This window comes from Takifugu flavidus, chromosome 10 (genome assembly GCF_003711565.1).
Source record: "Takifugu flavidus isolate HTHZ2018 chromosome 10, ASM371156v2, whole genome shotgun sequence".
Classification (NCBI taxonomy): Eukaryota; Metazoa; Chordata; class Actinopteri; order Tetraodontiformes; family Tetraodontidae; genus Takifugu; species Takifugu flavidus.
The window spans coordinates 5,089,551-5,107,076 of NC_079529.1; the positions used below are offsets into that span (position 1 = coordinate 5,089,551).

The 17,526-nt window shown below is 46.8% G+C and overlaps 2 protein-coding genes across 4 annotated transcripts; one reads left to right on the forward strand and one right to left on the reverse strand.

The window, feature by feature from the left end:
* Positions 1-472: 472 nt before the first annotated feature.
* mboat1 (membrane bound O-acyltransferase domain containing 1) lies at positions 473-7,658 on the reverse strand. 2 transcript variants are annotated; one of them, XM_057044679.1, is made up of 13 exons: positions 7,407-7,658; positions 7,009-7,154; positions 6,621-6,698; positions 5,932-6,027; positions 4,306-4,361; positions 4,174-4,228; positions 3,344-3,536; positions 3,074-3,266; positions 2,877-2,980; positions 2,733-2,797; positions 2,527-2,659; positions 2,279-2,430; positions 473-2,049 (listed from the first exon to the last, which is right to left on the reverse strand). In XM_057044679.1, the coding sequence occupies exons 1-13, from the start codon at positions 7,485-7,487 to the stop codon at positions 1,884-1,886; spliced, it is 1,518 nt and encodes a 505-aa protein (XP_056900659.1). In that variant the 5' UTR covers positions 7,488-7,658; the 3' UTR covers positions 473-1,883. The 2 variants fall into 2 exon arrangements, with proteins under 2 accessions (XP_056900659.1, XP_056900660.1); XM_057044680.1 differs by lacking the exon at positions 7,407-7,658 and having other exon boundaries at positions 6,993-7,103.
* Positions 7,659-9,079: 1,421 nt separating this feature from the next.
* On the forward strand, positions 9,080-17,485 carry LOC130532221 (transcription factor E2F3-like). 2 transcript variants are annotated; one of them, XM_057044681.1, is made up of 8 exons: positions 9,080-9,620; positions 11,236-11,350; positions 12,206-12,336; positions 12,448-12,536; positions 12,780-12,938; positions 13,559-13,673; positions 13,779-13,920; positions 14,165-17,485. In XM_057044681.1, the coding sequence occupies exons 1-8, from the start codon at positions 9,342-9,344 to the stop codon at positions 14,452-14,454; spliced, it is 1,320 nt and encodes a 439-aa protein (XP_056900661.1). In that variant the 5' UTR covers positions 9,080-9,341; the 3' UTR covers positions 14,455-17,485. The 2 variants fall into 2 exon arrangements, with proteins under 2 accessions (XP_056900661.1, XP_056900662.1); XM_057044682.1 differs by lacking the exon at positions 9,080-9,620 and adding an exon at positions 9,723-9,962.
* Positions 17,486-17,526: the final 41 nt, after the last annotated feature.

Here is a 17,526-nt window from a genome sequence, read left to right on the forward strand (position 1 = left end):
TTCCTTTAGCCTGCGTCGGGTGAGACGGCTTCAGATCTGATACATTTATATATTAAACCTGTAGATGATTTGATTATCGCGCTCTCAATCTGAGTTAATAAATGCATTTAAGGGCAATCAAGTGTTTCCTGTGTGATGACGAGGAATCCAGCATAGAATGATCTATTAATGGCTCCGTTTTTGGAATCTCACCTGGATGTTGGGAGCAGATCAGAGAAGCTGCTGGGAAAAACACTGAGGCTCAGTTTGCTTTTAAGCTCTTCATTTCTTTTCAAGTAGAAAATTCTGTTTTCCCTTAAGACCCAGAGCCCAGGTCCAAGCTCCGGAAGGTGCTTGATGTTGCTTGTTTTCCACCATTTTTCCCCTGGTTGTCATTGGAAACAAACACTCAGACGTCTCCCAAAGGGAGGACAGAGCGCAGGGACGGCTGCTAAAACGGAATCACAGCTGGAAAAAACATCTGGATCGAGTCCTTCATTAAACGGTTCTCTTCACAGACAACTGCACCTTTATTCATTAAAGAATCGTTAATAATCAATACTAAAACAGGGATCAGAAATTATCACTGCAAAAACTCAATAGACATTTTTTTGAAACGTAGCTGCTCACAATCCCAACACTGTGCTCATCTGGCTGCAGGAACACACAGTCGGGACGGTGCCAGGACTTCAGTTACAGCACAGCGGGTTCAGAGGTTCAGGCTGCTCCGACACCTTTGGGGCCTTCGGGTCCCAACAGCCCAAACCGGTGACTGTCAACTTAAAAGTGGGCACCATTATATGAAAAAAACCGCCCCAGCTTTAAAACACACCGGGGGGGATTCAGTTTTCATTGAGGATGCATTTAAAATACAATCTCAGAGTTCTTCACCAGGCAGATACGCTAAAAAACCCACAAACGGAACAGTTTGAACTTGTTAGCAAAGCTTGTTAGAACCATAGCGGCACCATGAAGAACCGAACCACTGTGGAGGCCTCCTGGCCCACTTACCCTCATCACTTCGGTCAGTCCGTGCAAATGACCAGCAGATGTCTCTGCTGCTGCTGAAGTTCTGGCAAGTCGACCCCCCCCCCCCCCCCCCCCCCCCCCCCCCCACAAGCTGCACTTCTACATCTCCTGTACATTCATTCGCCTTTTGTTCAATCACATGACACATGACAGGCATCCAGCACCAGTGTCTCGGTAAACAACACATTCAATTATTAACTTCCCCGTGGGAGAAGAAGTCCTAAAACTGCTTATTAAATCCTGCAAAGGTATAATCTTGTGCCGAGCAGCGCCACACAACCACACAACAACACAACACACAACAACGCCTTCTCTTCCTTTTTCACTTGATCTGCTGAATTGTTTTGGTCTCCTCGCCAGGAGGAGCCGAGCTGCCGTCCAAACTCAACGCTCTTCATCAACGACGAGTTGAGAAGTGCAAATCCAGAGGTCACACACACACACACACACACACACACACACTTGTCCTCTGCGCTCTTGTTTTGCCCCCACAAGAGCAGCCTTTGTACGGCAACAGACGCTGACACAGTATGAGTGTGTGGAGGAGAGAGTACGTGTCGCATTATGTTTCCTTGTGTCTTGTTCTCTAATTTGTGTGTGTGTGTGTGTGTGTGTGTGTGTGTCCTGTTTATGAGCTGGTGTACGTGTGTGTCCCGTTTATGAGCTGCTGTCCCACTGTGCTGGCTCAGATCCCACCAGAGGAGTCATCAGAAAGTGAGCGTTCCTCCGCTGCATTGTTGTCGGAGCAGGGCGAGCCGCCAATGGGGGTGCGTGGGGAGGAGGTGGGGGCGTCTTTGAGAGAGAACCATAGACTGAGAGCCTGGGACTGGGAGAGTGTGTGTGTGTGTGTGTGTGTGTGAGTGAGAGAGAGGGGGTCAGTCTATTTTGCCGTTGTTGTTGGAGAGATCAGGCTGGCACTGCACCGGGCTCACGGATGAGAGCGAGGAGGAGGAGGAGGTCCGGGTTTCCCTGCTTTTGTGTTTAGGCTGCAGCGCGACCGCCGCCAGAATGCTAATGACATGCACGTGGAAGTACATGGACCTTGAAAGGACAGGAAAGAGCGTCACTGGGAGGTTCGCGGACTGTACCGAGGTGTGTGTGACAGGTCTGGCACGGGCAGACCGGGACCGGGACCGGGACCAGGAAATGCCACTTTAAAGGGAGAATTATGGAACTTTTTCAAGCTCAATGAGTGTCAGAGAGAGCTAGCTAAACATCTCCCAGTGAGTGGTGGTGCTGGTCTCCCCCCGGCTCTGAGGGGTTCACGTACCTGTAATAAATGAATGTCGGCTCCACCGAAAGAAGCAGGAAGGGCATGACGGTGTAACAGATGGTCAGCTGGGTGGCCGCCCACGTCAGCACGTCGTAGCCCAGCTTCAAGCCTCTGGAGCTGAGGAAGTGGTGGCGGACAGACTTCCGTATCTGGTGTCCAGACACGGAACAACAGAGGCGTAAACAAGACGCGTTTCAGCCCAAATATTTCGGGCTCCAGCCTGTTTAATTTCAGCGTGCACTTACTGCCCGTGCTGCGATGGTGATGGGGATGGCGGTGATGAAGGTGAAATAATACCCGGGGAAGACGCCGTGCCACAGGGCCGACAGGATGAAGGTCAGCGCCAGCCTGTGCCGGGGGGCTCGGTCGTAACACACCCTGAGACGGACAGACGGACGCGGTCAGGAAACGGGAGCTAATCTGGGCTCCACAAACCAAGTTCAGCACTGACGTTTTGAGCCAAACCGCAGTCTGGATGTTCCAGTTGTCGATGAACGTCTTGAAGCTGGTCGCCGTCTGGAAACAAACAAACCCACTGAGCGTCAGCACGGCGGCGATCCCGAAGCCACGGGAGAAGCAGGTCACGGCCCGTCACCTCGATCCCCAGGATGTTCAGGTTGCCGATGAGGTCCCAGGACGCTTTACCGTTTCCATCCATCCCAGAGAACCCGTAACCGGCCGCGTTGTTGACCGCATCAGCTGGTGCAGCACAGGGAGGAAGAGGAGACAGGCATCATCATCATCATCATCACCATCATCATCATAAGGCAGCGGAGGTTCCTGGGAGCTCACCAAGCGTCCAGGCGAAGTAGAATTTGGGTCTGGCGGCCTGTACGGAGAAGAAGGCGTAGGTGAGCCTGACCAGGAAGGAGTTCTGGCTGACAAAGTCGGGCTCCACGTTGAGTCGGATGGGCAGGGACCGCGTCACCACCAGGAAGAAGAGCATGCAGCCGCTGCAGACCAGCAGCTTTCGACAGACGGCGCCCTGCGGTGGTGGAAGCACACGTGGCAGCTTCACTGCAGAACCAGAACCAGACGAGCTGATGCCTCGGCGGGCGTTACCAGGGGCGACGGGTCCGGCGCCGTAATGTGGCCGTTGTGTCCGTTACAGGCTCCGGACAGGCGCCTGAGCCTCCGGCTGATGTGTCCGCCCTCGATGAAGTCCAGATAGTCCCGGTAGTTGCTGCACGGCCCCACCAGGACGCTCAGGAAGTTCAGGTTGTAGCTGAGGTACTGGAGCGGAGACGGCCTGGCGCTGAGGACACGAGAGGGGACATCGCTGAAGGAAGAATCGCTCTCGCCTCGGATGATGCACAACTACAGGTGATCAAAGAGCGGCTGGAAACACGTCCACACATTTAAGACGGGAATCACCTGCGTGTCACATGAGTGATTGATTCTTAAAGGCACGTCAGTGTCAACATAGCTTCAAATGGCGGCAGGAAAACCAGAACTGACCGGAATCACAAATAAAGGAATGAAAGTGGATCCTCACAAGGACACAAATCAGTGCTGCTGCCTGAGCCGATCACTCAGAGCCGCGGGGTTAGCAAACGCGGCTGGTTTTAGCATTGGCGGCGCTGATGGATGTGGGTTTAATCAGCTCACAGGCATAAACATGCACATGCAAAGTGGGGACTCTCTTCTGTTTTCCCAGCATGCTTTGCCCCCCCCCTTTTTACATGAATAAGCTCTTCACCATGATTTTCATCTCCTTGTCACCGTCCTTCGTTGGCGACGGGAGAAGAAACAGTTGTTTATTAAGATGTTAATTCGGATGAAAGTTCGGAGCCGACTTCAGAGGGGATAATAAGAATACAAGAATATTTATTAGCATTACAAAAAGTACGCAGACACACCCTGTGGGTTTGGGTTTAGCAGTGAAACCTTACTTGATAGCCAGTAGCTTCTGCTCTGGTGTCAGCTGGTCAGGTTTCTTACACATACCTGAAAAAACAAGACAATATGCTGCTATTTTTTTTAATTTTTAACCTCATTTAATAGCTGCAGTGAAAGAGATTCACCATCATGGAGCTGGAAGGCCAGCGTGGTGATCTTCTGGGTCACGATCATCAGAGGCCTGAAAATGGAGACTGACGTTAGATTTTTGTCGGCCATGTGACACAAATAGCTCCGATCCACACGAGTCATGGACACACACACCCAGGTCGGGTCTCCGGTCGCTCCTCGTCCCTAGAACCATCTCCTCCTGCACATTTGTCTGTCCTCCCTGTTGCTATCGTGTCTTACGTGTTGACTATAAGGCCGTCTTTGTTCCCGTTCACTGAAGTGATCGGCTGAAGGTTACGACATCGTCTTTTCAGGAAGACCAGGACCAGGAACAGGTCAGGCCGGCTGCTGACAGGCTACAGAATAACAACCGTTCCTTTAGGTTCCAGGTGATCCCCTGCATGTGGCAACAATCCCTGAAATTCTTCATCTGCGTCCAAGACAAAGAGAAGGGCGGCGGAGGGTTGGGCTCCTTTAAGGTAAACTATGTTTTAACTGGAATGTGGCAGGAAGCTCCCAGCCTCTGCAGGTAGAGCTCAGCAGCGCGTCTGAATAGGCAACGCGTGGGTCTGGGACGAAGGAAGCTCACACCCAAACTAGGGGGGTTGGAACCTCTGCTTGGTGACGCACGGTGCAGATTTGACTCACCTCGAGGGGCAGTTCCGGTGCAAATCACCATCACACAGTGTTTGAATCTATGGAGCTGACTCAGCCGATGTTGAGGTTTCAGTCTCAGGCAAACTGAACGGACCAGTTCCAGCCTCCACCTCTGGTTTGATGACGGAACCAGACCTCTGAGAATGTGTGCGTGTCGTCATCCCTCATGCACGCCGGTTCCTGTGGGCGCTGTGAGCCAGAAACACTCTCAGAGCGGGATTGTGACCTACTTCGGCTTCTACTTTTGCCGTTGTTCTTCCAGATGCAGCAGCTTCTGGGACACTGTCTGGCAACGTCAGGACGCCAGAACCGAGCATGAGACTGAAATGTGGCTACTCTCATTTCAGCACAGGACTCGTCCTCAATGGACACCATTGACAGCGAGAGGCCGAGTGAAACTGGAGCTCTAATCTAATACAGCGGACTCTGAATCGCAGCTCTGGCTGTCACGCGCGGTCGGAGCGCCGCTGCCAGCAGGTCCGTTCAGGACTGGGCAGAGAAGCTGCGGAATCCATCTGGATGTGTGGATGTTCCAGATAGCTCAGGCGTTCCCCTGACAAGCTTTAGCCAAACATTTGTGCGGCTTTAATGAGTCCGGGGAGGCTCGGCAGCTCCCTCGGTGGGATCACCAGCACGGAGCATGAATTCAGACTCTGAGCCGTCGGCGTGAAAGCAGCTGAGGAAAGAATCTGTGGTTTCGTGTCTGCGGGTAGAGTTTGAACTTCAAGCTAACTGCTTCTAATAAGGCCACGGTTTCTTCATAACTCCACTCACCTGTTCGATTTAGAAACACCTCATCAGCATGTGCATCACCAGTGTGTGTGTGTGTGTGTGTGTGTGTGTGTGTGTGTGTGTGTGTGTGTGTGTTGACTCAAGGCCTTGGCTGCTGGTGGCTGCACAACTATGTGAGCTAGCTGATAACAGGGTGAACTGAGTCATCGCGCCGTCCCCACAGCAGGCGTGGCCGAAGAGGTTGGCCTTACCCGGAGAAGTCCGTGGACGGGACTGCATAGTTAAAGATGTACGCTCTGCACGCCTGGCACGCCGTCAGGTAACCCATGGCCGTCACCAGCGAATACCTGCATGCAAATACAAGTGGTGAGATGGAGTGTGTTAAGAGGGAGGAGGGAAAGCCTCGCATATACTTTGGATTTAGCCTCTGCAGCCGGCCATCGGACTGGTTTGGCTGGGATGGCAGGCTGCTGCTTTACAATAGATTTTTCCCCTAACAGCGAGATGATAGCGTGCACTACACGTCAGTGTGTGTGACGAATAAAGGAATGAAGGCGTGACGCGTTTGGGAAACGACGCGTTTGGAACAGTGTCGTACCAACCGCCGATCTAAACCTCTTGCCGCTGGGTAGATCCTCAAATCTGCCCACAGGTAAAGACGAGAGCCGAGCCCGTCTGACAAGTTGGACCAGAAGATGTAACCGATTAGAATTTACTGATATGGTGGAAATGTGATTTGGCCCATCGGCACCATGACTAAACAGCCTGACAGAAGAGTCTGGTCTATAAACTGGGCTGCAGCTGATCGCAGCGTAGCTCTTTACTCTAACACCAGCTCACCATCACCCCCGGAATTCCAGGAGCTATTCACCATCTCCTAAAGCTCCGCGAACGTGAGTGGATTTCCAAACTCGCTACTAACACGCGGAGCGGCACTTACTTGTGCACGTTGTCGATGTCAGCAAAGACCATGATCAGATAACACACAGTCACCAGCACCAGGATGTGAGCTGAATACCTGCAGGGACACACCAGCTGTTAGAAGATGGGCACCGTCCTTTGAATTTGAATGGTGATTTAAGTAAATGTAGCTGGTGGGATGTCTCTGATTTGATGGATTTGTTCAAATCCGTAATTATTAACGACTAAGTCCAGGACTTGAAACGACATTGTCTGACCTCTGAGATGAAGAGATCAAAATTTACGTCCAAAACCTCTAAGAGTTATTTAGCTTCCCTGGCTAATGGTGTCAGCAGTGAAGGGGTGATCGGATGAGGCCAAAAACCAAATCAGGGCATCGTTGCGACTGAACTTTACTGGTTCTTTACCAGCCGAAGCAGAAGATGAGAAAGGCCGAGCCGATGGTGGTGGCCACGGCGTGTCTGACCCGGGGGGAGGCCCGGCTGGGACTGAGGTAGAGACGGAACCAGAAGGCAGCGGTCAGGGCAAACAGCTGGCATGTCACAAAGTTCACCTGAGAGGGGGGCAGAGGAGGTTCATGCGGTTAGAAATACACACTAGCAAACAACCCGACGATGGGAGGAAGCTTTTGGCACCGATTTGGGGGTTAAATGAAGCGCAGAGCGACTCTAATCCACTGACAGTTGTGGATGAACTAGAATGTGGGCGTCGTCACAAAAATCACAACCGGAACGGACAGACAGCACAATGGATCCCCTCGACCGGGAAATCACCGCAGGATCTACTTCGTTTGGGCTGCGTTTACCTGGTCCAGAGGGAATCCCAGGGACTGGCTGACCGGCAGCAGCAGCAGGGATCCGGTGGTGTTGAACGCGGGCTCAGGCATCCTGCCTCGGTTCTCCGGGGACGACGAAGCTGGTTCCGCTGGGTCGAAAAATTAACTTTAACATTAAATTTCAATGTTCAAAATCCCACCTCAAGTCAAACCAGTCTGATATGACAGCCGGAGCATAGTGACTCCCTCCTCCTGAACTTCTTCTCTTTCAGTCAAGTCCGACCGAGGAAATCACTACCGCTTCCTGTTTGTGCTTTCAAAATAAAATACGGCCGACAGCACAAACACGCCGATTATCAAGGACACGGTTTTATTTAAGGTCATTATCGATATCATTACAAGATAGAATCAGAGACGAACGTAAATCACCCAGTATTCTCTTCAAAACATCTTTTTGCAATTGTGTTTCTTCCACTTCGTACGTAAATTATTGTGAAATTCCATTTCCCCCTAATCATTTTAAACAATTGTTGCCATGGAAACTATGAGTCGTCAGTATGGCGTTCTCTCAATTTTAATAAATTGATGAGAGGCAGCGTGTCAGATTATTCTGGGTAAGGTTTCCAATTGTTTTGAGTTTGCCCACTAAATTAAAATAAGATTTTGTCAAAACAACACAAGTATCGTATCACTTCAACTCAATTTAATAACATAAAGTAAAATGTAAAATTGATAGAAAATAAAGTTGTTTTTATTCACGGAGAGCAAAAGTACAAAGCACCACAACTACAACAGCAACAACTGCAACTCAGTATTAACAAAGACTGTTGCTATTTGTAAATCTCCTAAAAGGAAATTTAGTTCATTTCTCTGTAAAGAAGAGCTCCGAACAACATTCCACAGCCTTCTGGACACCCACAAAGGAAATCTAACTGCAAAAGTAATGCCGTCCATATCATCTCCAGCTCCCTTGCAGTCACACTTCTGGCTTGTGAGACTTCACTTTAATCGTAAATGATTTTTAAAAGTTTGCTTAGAATAGTGTTCAGAACTCCTATTTTCTACTGAAGGTTAAGACTGTTCAATTTACAGATGCAGAATTCCAGTTAATGTTCGTTGAAAACTTAAGGGCTCACATTCAATCATCCTGCATCACAAATGACAACGAACAAATGCAACAAATATTTAAAGTATCTTTTTTAATTGTCAGAAATGGTTAAGAAAGTAAATAAATAAGGGAGACATTTCTCGATTTTCTAGACAAGACAAACAAGACAAGAAACCAAAAAATAGTAAAATATAGTTGTTCAGAAGGGTATAAACAAAAATTATCCTTATCAGGTGCATCAGATTGGTAGCTTAATGTAGCATTATAAAAATCAAATAGTATTTATGGCTGAATATGCTTAAATGTAAATTATTAAAGTAATTTTGTGGCTGTGGATCAGGGCCCAAAACACTGTACCACTCCGTGAAGGGTAGGCGCGCCCCCTGGCGGCGGTGTTTGGAAGCACGGGAGAAAAGACGCGGCGGCGCCTGTTTACAGCTGCCAATGAACACGTGGCGCGCTGAGTCCTGCGCAGCGATTGGACCAAACGCTGAGAATATGGGCGGGGTTTGTTCCTGGGGGGACCAATAGCGCGTGGTATGCAAAATTAGTTCAAAACTTTCCCGGGAAATCTGAGTTTCGCGGGAGGGCTCTTGAGCGCGTAAACCGTATCCCTTCATTCATCAGGCCGTTTCCTGAAGCCATTTCTAGACGAGGGAAAGGAGAGTTGCGCTACTTTTTAATCCGTTGCATCTGCCTAAATGCACCTTTTTAGAGGCGAATACTTTTCCGAGGTCGTTGAATCAGGTCGTCAACCTTATATCGGTGTGAATATTTTTGTAACCATTTCAGCGGATTAGCAGTAATAAGGGCTTGAAAGTACAGAGACGAGACAGGGGTTACCCCGTATACGCAAGATGAGAAGAGGGATCTCCTCGGCTTCGGAGAAAGTGATTTTAACGGGAGTTGGGGGCTCTTCTCTGGATAGTAATATAATTTTAACAACTCTATCGGATCGTTTAAACCCCGGTCAATCCAACGCTACGTTTATCCAAATAATTACCACACCACCGCCTTGCAACGTTACACAGACAAATGTATGTTTATCCGAGCCTCAGATAAACAGCATTTACACAACTCCACAACAAGGTGCAGCAAACGGAGCAAGACAACGACCCGCTCTGGGGAGACCGCCGGTAATAAACTATACAGAACATATTTAGCTTGTTACAACTAGCCACAAACACGACAAAACGTTAGCTTGCTATGCTAACCGAGCTTGTTGTTCTGGGGGAGCTAACGTTAGCTGCTTAGCCAGGGCATTCCCACGACTCAGCCTAGCGAGGTGGCTAAATAACTACTGCTAGCTAAGTTACCCAAGTGGTTTTAAGTGTTTTGTTGACTTTAGGCGAGCAAGCGACATGTTTGGGTTAGTTTGGCATTTACGATAACCTAGACCTGTCATCGCACAGCGATGCTATGCTAACTTGATGGTGCTTTTGAGTCCGCTTCACCCTTGCAGACAGATGGAAATATTGGTAAGAGATGAGAAGTGTTAGCGGTGGCCTAGTGGCTGCTGTTTGTCTTAAATTGGGGGGTTGGGGGTTGTTGGGCTGCTTGGTTGTTACATGGCTATTTTTTAAGCCTACCGACAAGGCAAGAGTTGTTAAAGTTGCAAAAACACGGAGTTTGAAGTGACTGAAGCTACACTTCACTTTTGAAACTACTCGATAGGTTTTTTTCCCAGTCGTCTGTGAACATTCAACGCAACTTGGATAAAGCTCGAAATCTATTAGCTTTAAATGCTAGTAGCAGCTGATGAGTAGAGGACGAAATAAGTCGCTGCCGACTACGATCTTAATTTTGTGCAAGTGTTTTTAATGCCCCTCCTTTATAAATAAAGTGCAACATTATGGTGCTTGTGTTGTAAAGTAATTGTCGACTTTGCTGTTGAATTGTTCTACACGTTTCCTGCATGTTCAGCATGCACAAACCACATCAAATGTTTTCAGCAGCGTTAAGGGTGTTGGTTTCTTCCTGGCGATTCATCTTTAATAAAAGAAATCAGCTTTTAAATGTGAGGCTGTGTAGCCATGAGCAGGCAGGGGGTGGGGGAGCTGCTTGCTGATATAAAATGGCTGACATTTTGACTGTTAACAGAGGGCATTTTCATTCTTACCCTACACTTACTGCTAATAAGGAAAATATTGATTTGGTTAACCATGCTGATATATTGTAATATATCCTGGAGTGAGTCTGACTCGAACCTCTGCACTCATGAAAATTGAGTAGGAAATTAACATTTCAGTATTTCTTTCAACTACTAAAAGAAGATGGAATGTTGCCACCGAGTCCAAAGGATCTTATTATGGGGACTCTGATTTCCAACCCATAACGTGTGTAATGGGACTGTACAATTTGTCCCAGAAGTGTCTGGCTACTGTTAAAGCTGTGAAAATGTCCCAGGACCCACTACCACTGTGTAGAATACTGATGTAAAGTTGCAGCATGCCTGGAAATCAATATATATATGTGGCCTTGGATGGGTGCTAAAGTCAGTACAGAGGGTGTTACTTTGTTGTTTTTTTTGAGAACAAAAAGGTTCTTAGTAAATGTTTGGCCATCAGGGTGTGTGGTCCCATTGGATTTAAAGAGAAAGAAGTTAACTGACACCGTGTCAGTTTTGACGTGTGTCATGAATATTTTGGGGTGCGGTCATTAATAAAAATAAAAGATTACGATCCCATATTAGAAATAATTTACTCATGACTATGTTAACCTGCTGTTAACCTTTTGCTTTGCCACCCACAGGCCAAACGACGCCTGGCGCTCGATGATTCCGACCACCAGCACCAACCTGAGCCAATCAGGACTCCGAGAGGTAAAGGTCCCACGGCCAATGGGACGAGGATAAAGACGCCTAAAAGTAAGCAGCTCCATGGATTCACTTGCACCTACCTGTAATTTACAGCTCACCATACGGAAATATTGCCAGAACTCGGTCATAGGCCTGATAGAAGCAGACATTAGGTGTTCATACATAAAACGGAACTTCCAGAAGTGTTTTGTTTCCATTTTGTTGAACAGTACATCCAAATTCTTGGCGTTTTGTTGATTCCAGCATCTCGTTTGGTATTGCAAAGTCCTCCTGTGACACCTTTCACACCAAATTCCTCTGCTGAATGTGGCCTTTTACACACGGTTTCTCCTGTTTACCATCCACATTTGGTGATATCCACATTACAAGCAGAGTTCTTCTGCAGCTGACGATATATTCGTGTTTAGAGTCATTAGCGGGTGCCTGTGCTGTTCGCACCCCATGCCGACCCGAGCAGCCTCTAAATGCCTCAAATCCAGTTGCTTTTACAGTCCACCTTGTCCTCAAATGTAGAGAGTGGACTGTTTCAGCACTTTTCTTCTCCAATGTGAATCCGTTGCAGCTGGACTCCATCTTTATTTTCTTCTCACACACCGTGAGGTCCACATCGTCCTTTTGTGGAACGTTCCGTCTTCCCTCGTCTTGTCAGAGGTTTGACGTATGACGGAACAACTCACGTTTTACAGAAACGGGACATGTCACCCGTTTGACACCATGCAGGAGGCTGTGGGCGAGATGTCATTTTTAAAATCGGCAGTTTTGAAAATGACACCTCTGAAACTCCAAACTGAAGCAGTGGAGTTCTGGAGAAATTAACTATAATCGTCTAGCTGATCGATTAAAACGTCCATGCGCAGGAATGAATTAAGCTAAACTCTCTGTCTCCCTTTCTTTCCTCCACAGCACCCAAATCTCCACCAGAGAAGACTCGGTACGACACCTCACTGGGCCTGTTGACAAAGAAGTTTGTGGAGCTTCTGGGCCAGTCCTCCGATGGCGTCCTGGACCTCAACCTTGCGGCTGAAACCCTGCAGGTAAAGTTTGGTCGTAGCGAAGCTCAGAAAGAGAAATATAAAGGACGTCTAGGTGGAAGATGGAGTCTGAAACGAGTAAGTTCACCAATGTGTGTTTACCATCGTGTTTAGGTGCAGAAAAGGCGACTTTACGACATCACTAATGTGCTAGAAGGAATCCACCTCATCAAGAAGAAATCCAAAAACAACATCCAGTGGATGTAAGTGGCCTCAGCCTGACACTCCGTCTGGCTGATGAGACACAGGAGACTAAATGACAAACAAACTAACAGATATAATCATGAAACCTTCAGTGTTACAGTATGTTTTCTGAACATCTTGGTTATTATTTGAAAAAAAATAAATATTGGCAACAGTGGTAAAACAAAGCAACAATAAAAGGCATCAGATCGGAGAACCAGCTGTTCCTAAAGGAAGAGCCCGTCCTCACTGCTCTCTCACAGGGGCTGCAGCCTGTTGGAAGAAGAGGGAAGTCTCAGCCAGAGACAGAGGCTGACGGACGAAGTTTCTGCCCTCGGAGAGGAAGAACAGAGGCTGGAGCAGCTCATCCAGAGATGCAGCACAGACATGAGACACATGAGCGAGCTGTCCAGCAACCAGAAATATCCTTTGGTTCCGTTTGTGTCACAGATCCCACAGAATAAACCAGTACTGCAGGTCTGTAGTGCTGCAGGTCTGTAGTGCTGCACGCTGCAGGTCTGTAGTACTGCACGCTGCAGGTCTGTAGTGCTGCACGCTGCAGGTCTGTAGTACTGCACGGTGCAGGTCTGTAGTACTGTACGCTGCAGGTCTGTAGTGCTGCACGCTGCAGGTCTGTAGTACTGCAGGTCTGTAGTACTGTACGCTGCAGGTCTGTAGTACTGCGCGATGCAGGTCTGTAGTACTGCAGGTCTGTAGTACTGTACGCTGCAGGTCTGTAGTGCTGCACGATGCAGGTCTGTAGTACTGCGTGCTGCAGGTCTGTAGTGCTGCAGGTCTGTAGTGCTGCACGCTGCGGGTCTGTAGTGCTGCACGCTGCAGGTCTGTAGTGCTGCACGCTGCAGGTCTGTAGTGCTGCACGCTGCGGGTCTGTAGTACTGCACGCCGCAGGTCTGTAGTGCTGCAGGCTCCATTATACATGGGGGAGTCTGAATCTCCAGCCGTGTCTGGTTTATAACTCAGGCATTTTCAGGATTGGAACCTAATTTCACGTCAGTTGTTTCTTTAATCCCTTTGTTTCCACATATGCATATATCACATATCAAGACATCAAACAGCTGGGGAATCTCAGAGACCAGACTGTTATTGTCGTCAAAGCCCCCACAGACACCAAGCTGGAAGTAACAGACCCCGATGAGGTATGTGCACAGATGTCAGAGATGGAAAATGTTTGAAGAGCAGTTTTAATCCTCGCATTGAGTGCTTGGTGTAAATTTCTGGAGTCACTTTTCACCTCTCCTCAGAGTCTGTCTATCCACCTGACCAGCACTCAGGGGCCCATAGATGTCCTGCTGTGCCCGGATGACGACAGTCACCCGACAAGCCCTGTTAAAAATGGCGGCACGGACATCAACGGGAACTCGCCTTTCCTCAAAGTCCTTCAAGGTCTGCTTCAGACTTTAAGTTGTTTTGTAAAGATAAACACTAATCCTAGAAATTAACCTGAAGGAACGGTTTAGAATTTCCACCGTTTTCAATGCTAGCGTGCTGGATTAGCAGCAGAACATTGAGTGCAGCTGCAGGAAATTAGTGATTAGTGAACACTTTTCTTTCATGTTTCAGACTTGAATCAATTTTCCGAATTGCATTTGCTCCGCCTTCCCATTCTGAATCTTTTTTCCCTCTTCAGATCCCAACAGCGTGACCTCAGCTCCCAGTCCAGGTGCGCCTCCTGCTGCCGCAGCCGTGTCCGTCACCACCCTCTCCCCCATCTCATCACCTTACACCAGTCTCCTGCAGCAGACAGAAGACCAGATCCCAACATCCCTGGGGCCTTTCCTAAACCTTGCCCCCCCACTCCTGGAGCAGGACGACTACCTTCTAGGTTTGGGAGATGACCAGGGAATCAGTGACTTGTTCGATGCCTGTGACTTTGATAAAATCCGCTCGCTCGGCCTGGACGATCTGCTGTGCAGCTAGCGGCAGGTTAGAGACGGGGATTTTCCACGCCTGTGACCGGCTGCATAGTTAGCTGAAGTTCTAATATTGAAAATGAAACATTAAGGAATTTCTCAGTCCCAGTGGGACTAAATGCTCTTTAATAGTGTGAGAGATGAAGTTCTTTGCATGATTTTACGCAGACATGTCAGGTCAGTGTGAAGACAAATCTATCAGTCTCAGGCTTCGTGAGGTGTAGCTGGGCATTCTGGGACATCTGGAAGTCGAGTGTAAAGGGCAGAGGAAGGTAACCTCCTTCGCACGTGCAAGGAGACCTTGAAAACGTGCCCCCTCTGAACACACGGCATTAGCATGCTGGGCAAGCAAGCTAAAGTGTTGCACAGGAAATTGCAGACATGAAATTTAGGAGAGGATACGAGATGCTCATCAGTGACTCCAGATAAGCCCAACATGTTTGTGTGTCGATGCTGTGTGATGCTGGGGGCTGCGGAGTCTCTCTTGGCCCTTTTTCCACAGCAGCAGTGGTGTCAGTACGATAAATACAAGCGTCGACCTTGAGGTTCTGCATCCACGCATGGCGGCTTCCTAACAAGCCTGCAACATAAACATTTCTGGTCGTTTTAATGAAGTGCGCCTGTATTTATCTGCTTTTTATTATTGCTGCTGTTGAAAAGCCCCCTGCCTTCTTTTAAACCTGTAATTTTGTGATTCAGGTCCATTATTCAGCATTTGTTTGCTCACATTTAAAAAAAAAAAAAAAGCTTTCAAAAAAGGCAGTTGTGGTGCAGATTATGATTAGTGTTTTATTGCTCAGACCCTTTCCTCATGCCCTGTTTTCCAATATTTGACCCTGAAAACATGACTAATTATTTTGTACAATGAGGCACTAGTTAAATACAGAGTTTTGTGTATTGGTGATAATAAATGCATGTTTTAAATTAAACAAATTAAATAAGAAAATTAAGTGTACAGGTCCAAAAAGAAGACAAATGGCATGTTTTGAGGGTGCAAAATTATTTCAGTATGTGTTATAGTTCTAGTTTTCTCTCCCATCTATAAAATGGATTTAACAGATCAGTTCATTAGCGATCTTTGTTACTCGTTTGTCGATGTGTTTGCTAAAATGTGTCCTTAATATTATTCAGACCAAATGAAGTATGTTGACGTTCAGCTTCATGTTATGGTTTTTGGCCACATGGACTTAAGCCACTATAAAAAAAACCAAAACCTACTCATCCCTGAACACGAACTCGCTTCCCAAGAGATCCTCTCATGATGCTCTGTGAGTTTGGAATCTGAACTTCCTTTCTCTCCCTGATCTTTTTGAAGGAAGCTGCCATAATCAAACTGCTCCCCCAGCCCTGCATCCCAGTTTGCACCGCGTGCTGTGAAATTGGGCCGTGGTTTGACACTCTGAACCACTACTCTGTATGTGTGATGCCTCCTCTTCGTGTTAATCTTTTAGCTGAATTTTAATGGATTTTAAAACCTAGGATTGGCTATCCTGCTTAACAAGGGCCTGGGTAGCCATGTAGTTGGTATCTTATTATTAAATGATGCATCAGATGTAATAAACAAGGGAAAAAAATAGAAAAATGCTTTGGAGTTGGACACAGGTCAATGTAAACCTGTTCACTGAGGTGTATGTGTCTTCTCTGGCGACAAATATCCGGCTGGACCCCCCCCCCCCCCCCCCGCTTTCTAAAGCCAGTGGGTCCAGTCGCTCAGTTGGATACTGCTGCTGTCATGCACTCTTCCCAGATGATTAATGTATGTTTGGGTATTTGTGTGTTTGGTGTGTGAGTGTTGTCACAGTTCAAGCTTGTGAAAGTGTAAGCCTGCCATGTGTAAATTGATGTACAGTTTTCTAAAAAAAAAATCAGTGCACAAGGTACTGTAGGCTACCTCCCACTTCATATCAGACAGTAGTAATGGGGCATAAAAGTGAATGTGTGCCGGAGTCTTTCATATTTTTTTCTTTTATCATAGAATTTACCCTCATATTTCAATGTAATGTTAAATATCTAAATATTTGAAGGTCTGCTTGAGAGGATTGAGATGTAGACCTGTCCACCGGTCTCCTGCATCTGAAGTTTTCGGGAGTACACGTGGGCAGAAAAACACAAAATTACAGTATTTTCTATTTTCTTTAACTTATTTAGTTGTTTTTCCCCTGCGTCAGCCACAGTCTGGTAAACCTTTACCGAGCTATGAAAAACAGGATCTTTTTTGCCTGTCCTGGTAACCTAGCCCTTATTTCTGTCAGATTCACTTAATTGCAGACTGTTGTGACCTTTTTATTTGAGATTTCTCTGTTCAGAAAGAAGTTGGACAAAGCAATGTTGCTCACTTGGTGAAATAAAATGTGCACAGAAAATCTTCCATTTTTAATATGTATTTAATATTATTTGTGCTTTGTGTTCCAACCCTTTGTTAAGTATATGGTTTCAAGCAGTCATAACCTTTGTTTGGTATTTTTGGTCTTTACCTGATTTAAAAAGCTTTTCTTTGGAAAGTTTCCTCTCATGAGCTTAAATGAGAGATTTATTAAAGTGCAACAACTTATCTGGAAACACATAATCGGCGATAAGTAAAAATTAAGGTTTTTCATTTCTGATGTGCGTTTACACCATACAGAACATTTTTTGGCTAAATGTGGTTGTCAAAATTGGGGGGGGGGGGCAGTGTTTTTCCTGCTATTTCTCTGGCTGTTCTCAAGCTGTTACCAAATATGATATAATGATCTGCGAATATTATGTGTAGGGAGTAACTAAAAGAATAGGATCTCTGATGCTCTCACTATTTACAGGTAAAAAAACAAACATGCAATGTCAAATTATTGTCTCATTACTTTTTTGCAATTTGAATGCATGGGTGGAAGCATCGTGTGCTGTTGAATGTTTAAAATGTGATAATTTTTGATGTGTATTCACTTACAATTTCTTTGAAATCTGTAAATAAGGAATTGTATTTGTTGGAGGGGTGGGAGTTGGATTTGTTTTTGTACTATGGGTGTTTGTAATTAAAAAATTTGAATAAAGGAAATTAAAAAAAGACTTTCTTATATTAGCCCTAAGTGACATACATATCAAA

Bases quoted from the DNA above. Each gene is read 5' to 3' on its own strand.
- mboat1 (XM_057044679.1), bottom strand. From the start codon at position 7,487: ATGCCTGAGCCCGCGTTCAACACCACCGGATCCCTGCTGCTGCTGCCG. The intron at 2,660-2,732 runs GTCAGTGCTGAA...TGTCCGTCTCAG, and splicing joins ACTGCGGTTTGGCTCAAAAC to GGTGTGTTACGACCGAGCCC. The intron at 2,431-2,526 runs GTAAGTGCACGC...TCTGGACACCAG, and splicing joins TCACCATCGCAGCACGGGCA to ATACGGAAGTCTGTCCGCCA.
- LOC130532221 (XM_057044681.1), top strand. From the start codon at position 9,342: ATGAGAAGAGGGATCTCCTCGGCTTCGGAGAAAGTGATTTTAACGGGA. The intron at 9,621-11,235 runs GTAATAAACTAT...TGCCACCCACAG, and splicing joins CCGCTCTGGGGAGACCGCCG to GCCAAACGACGCCTGGCGCT. The intron at 12,337-12,447 runs GTAAAGTTTGGT...CATCGTGTTTAG, and splicing joins TTGCGGCTGAAACCCTGCAG to GTGCAGAAAAGGCGACTTTA.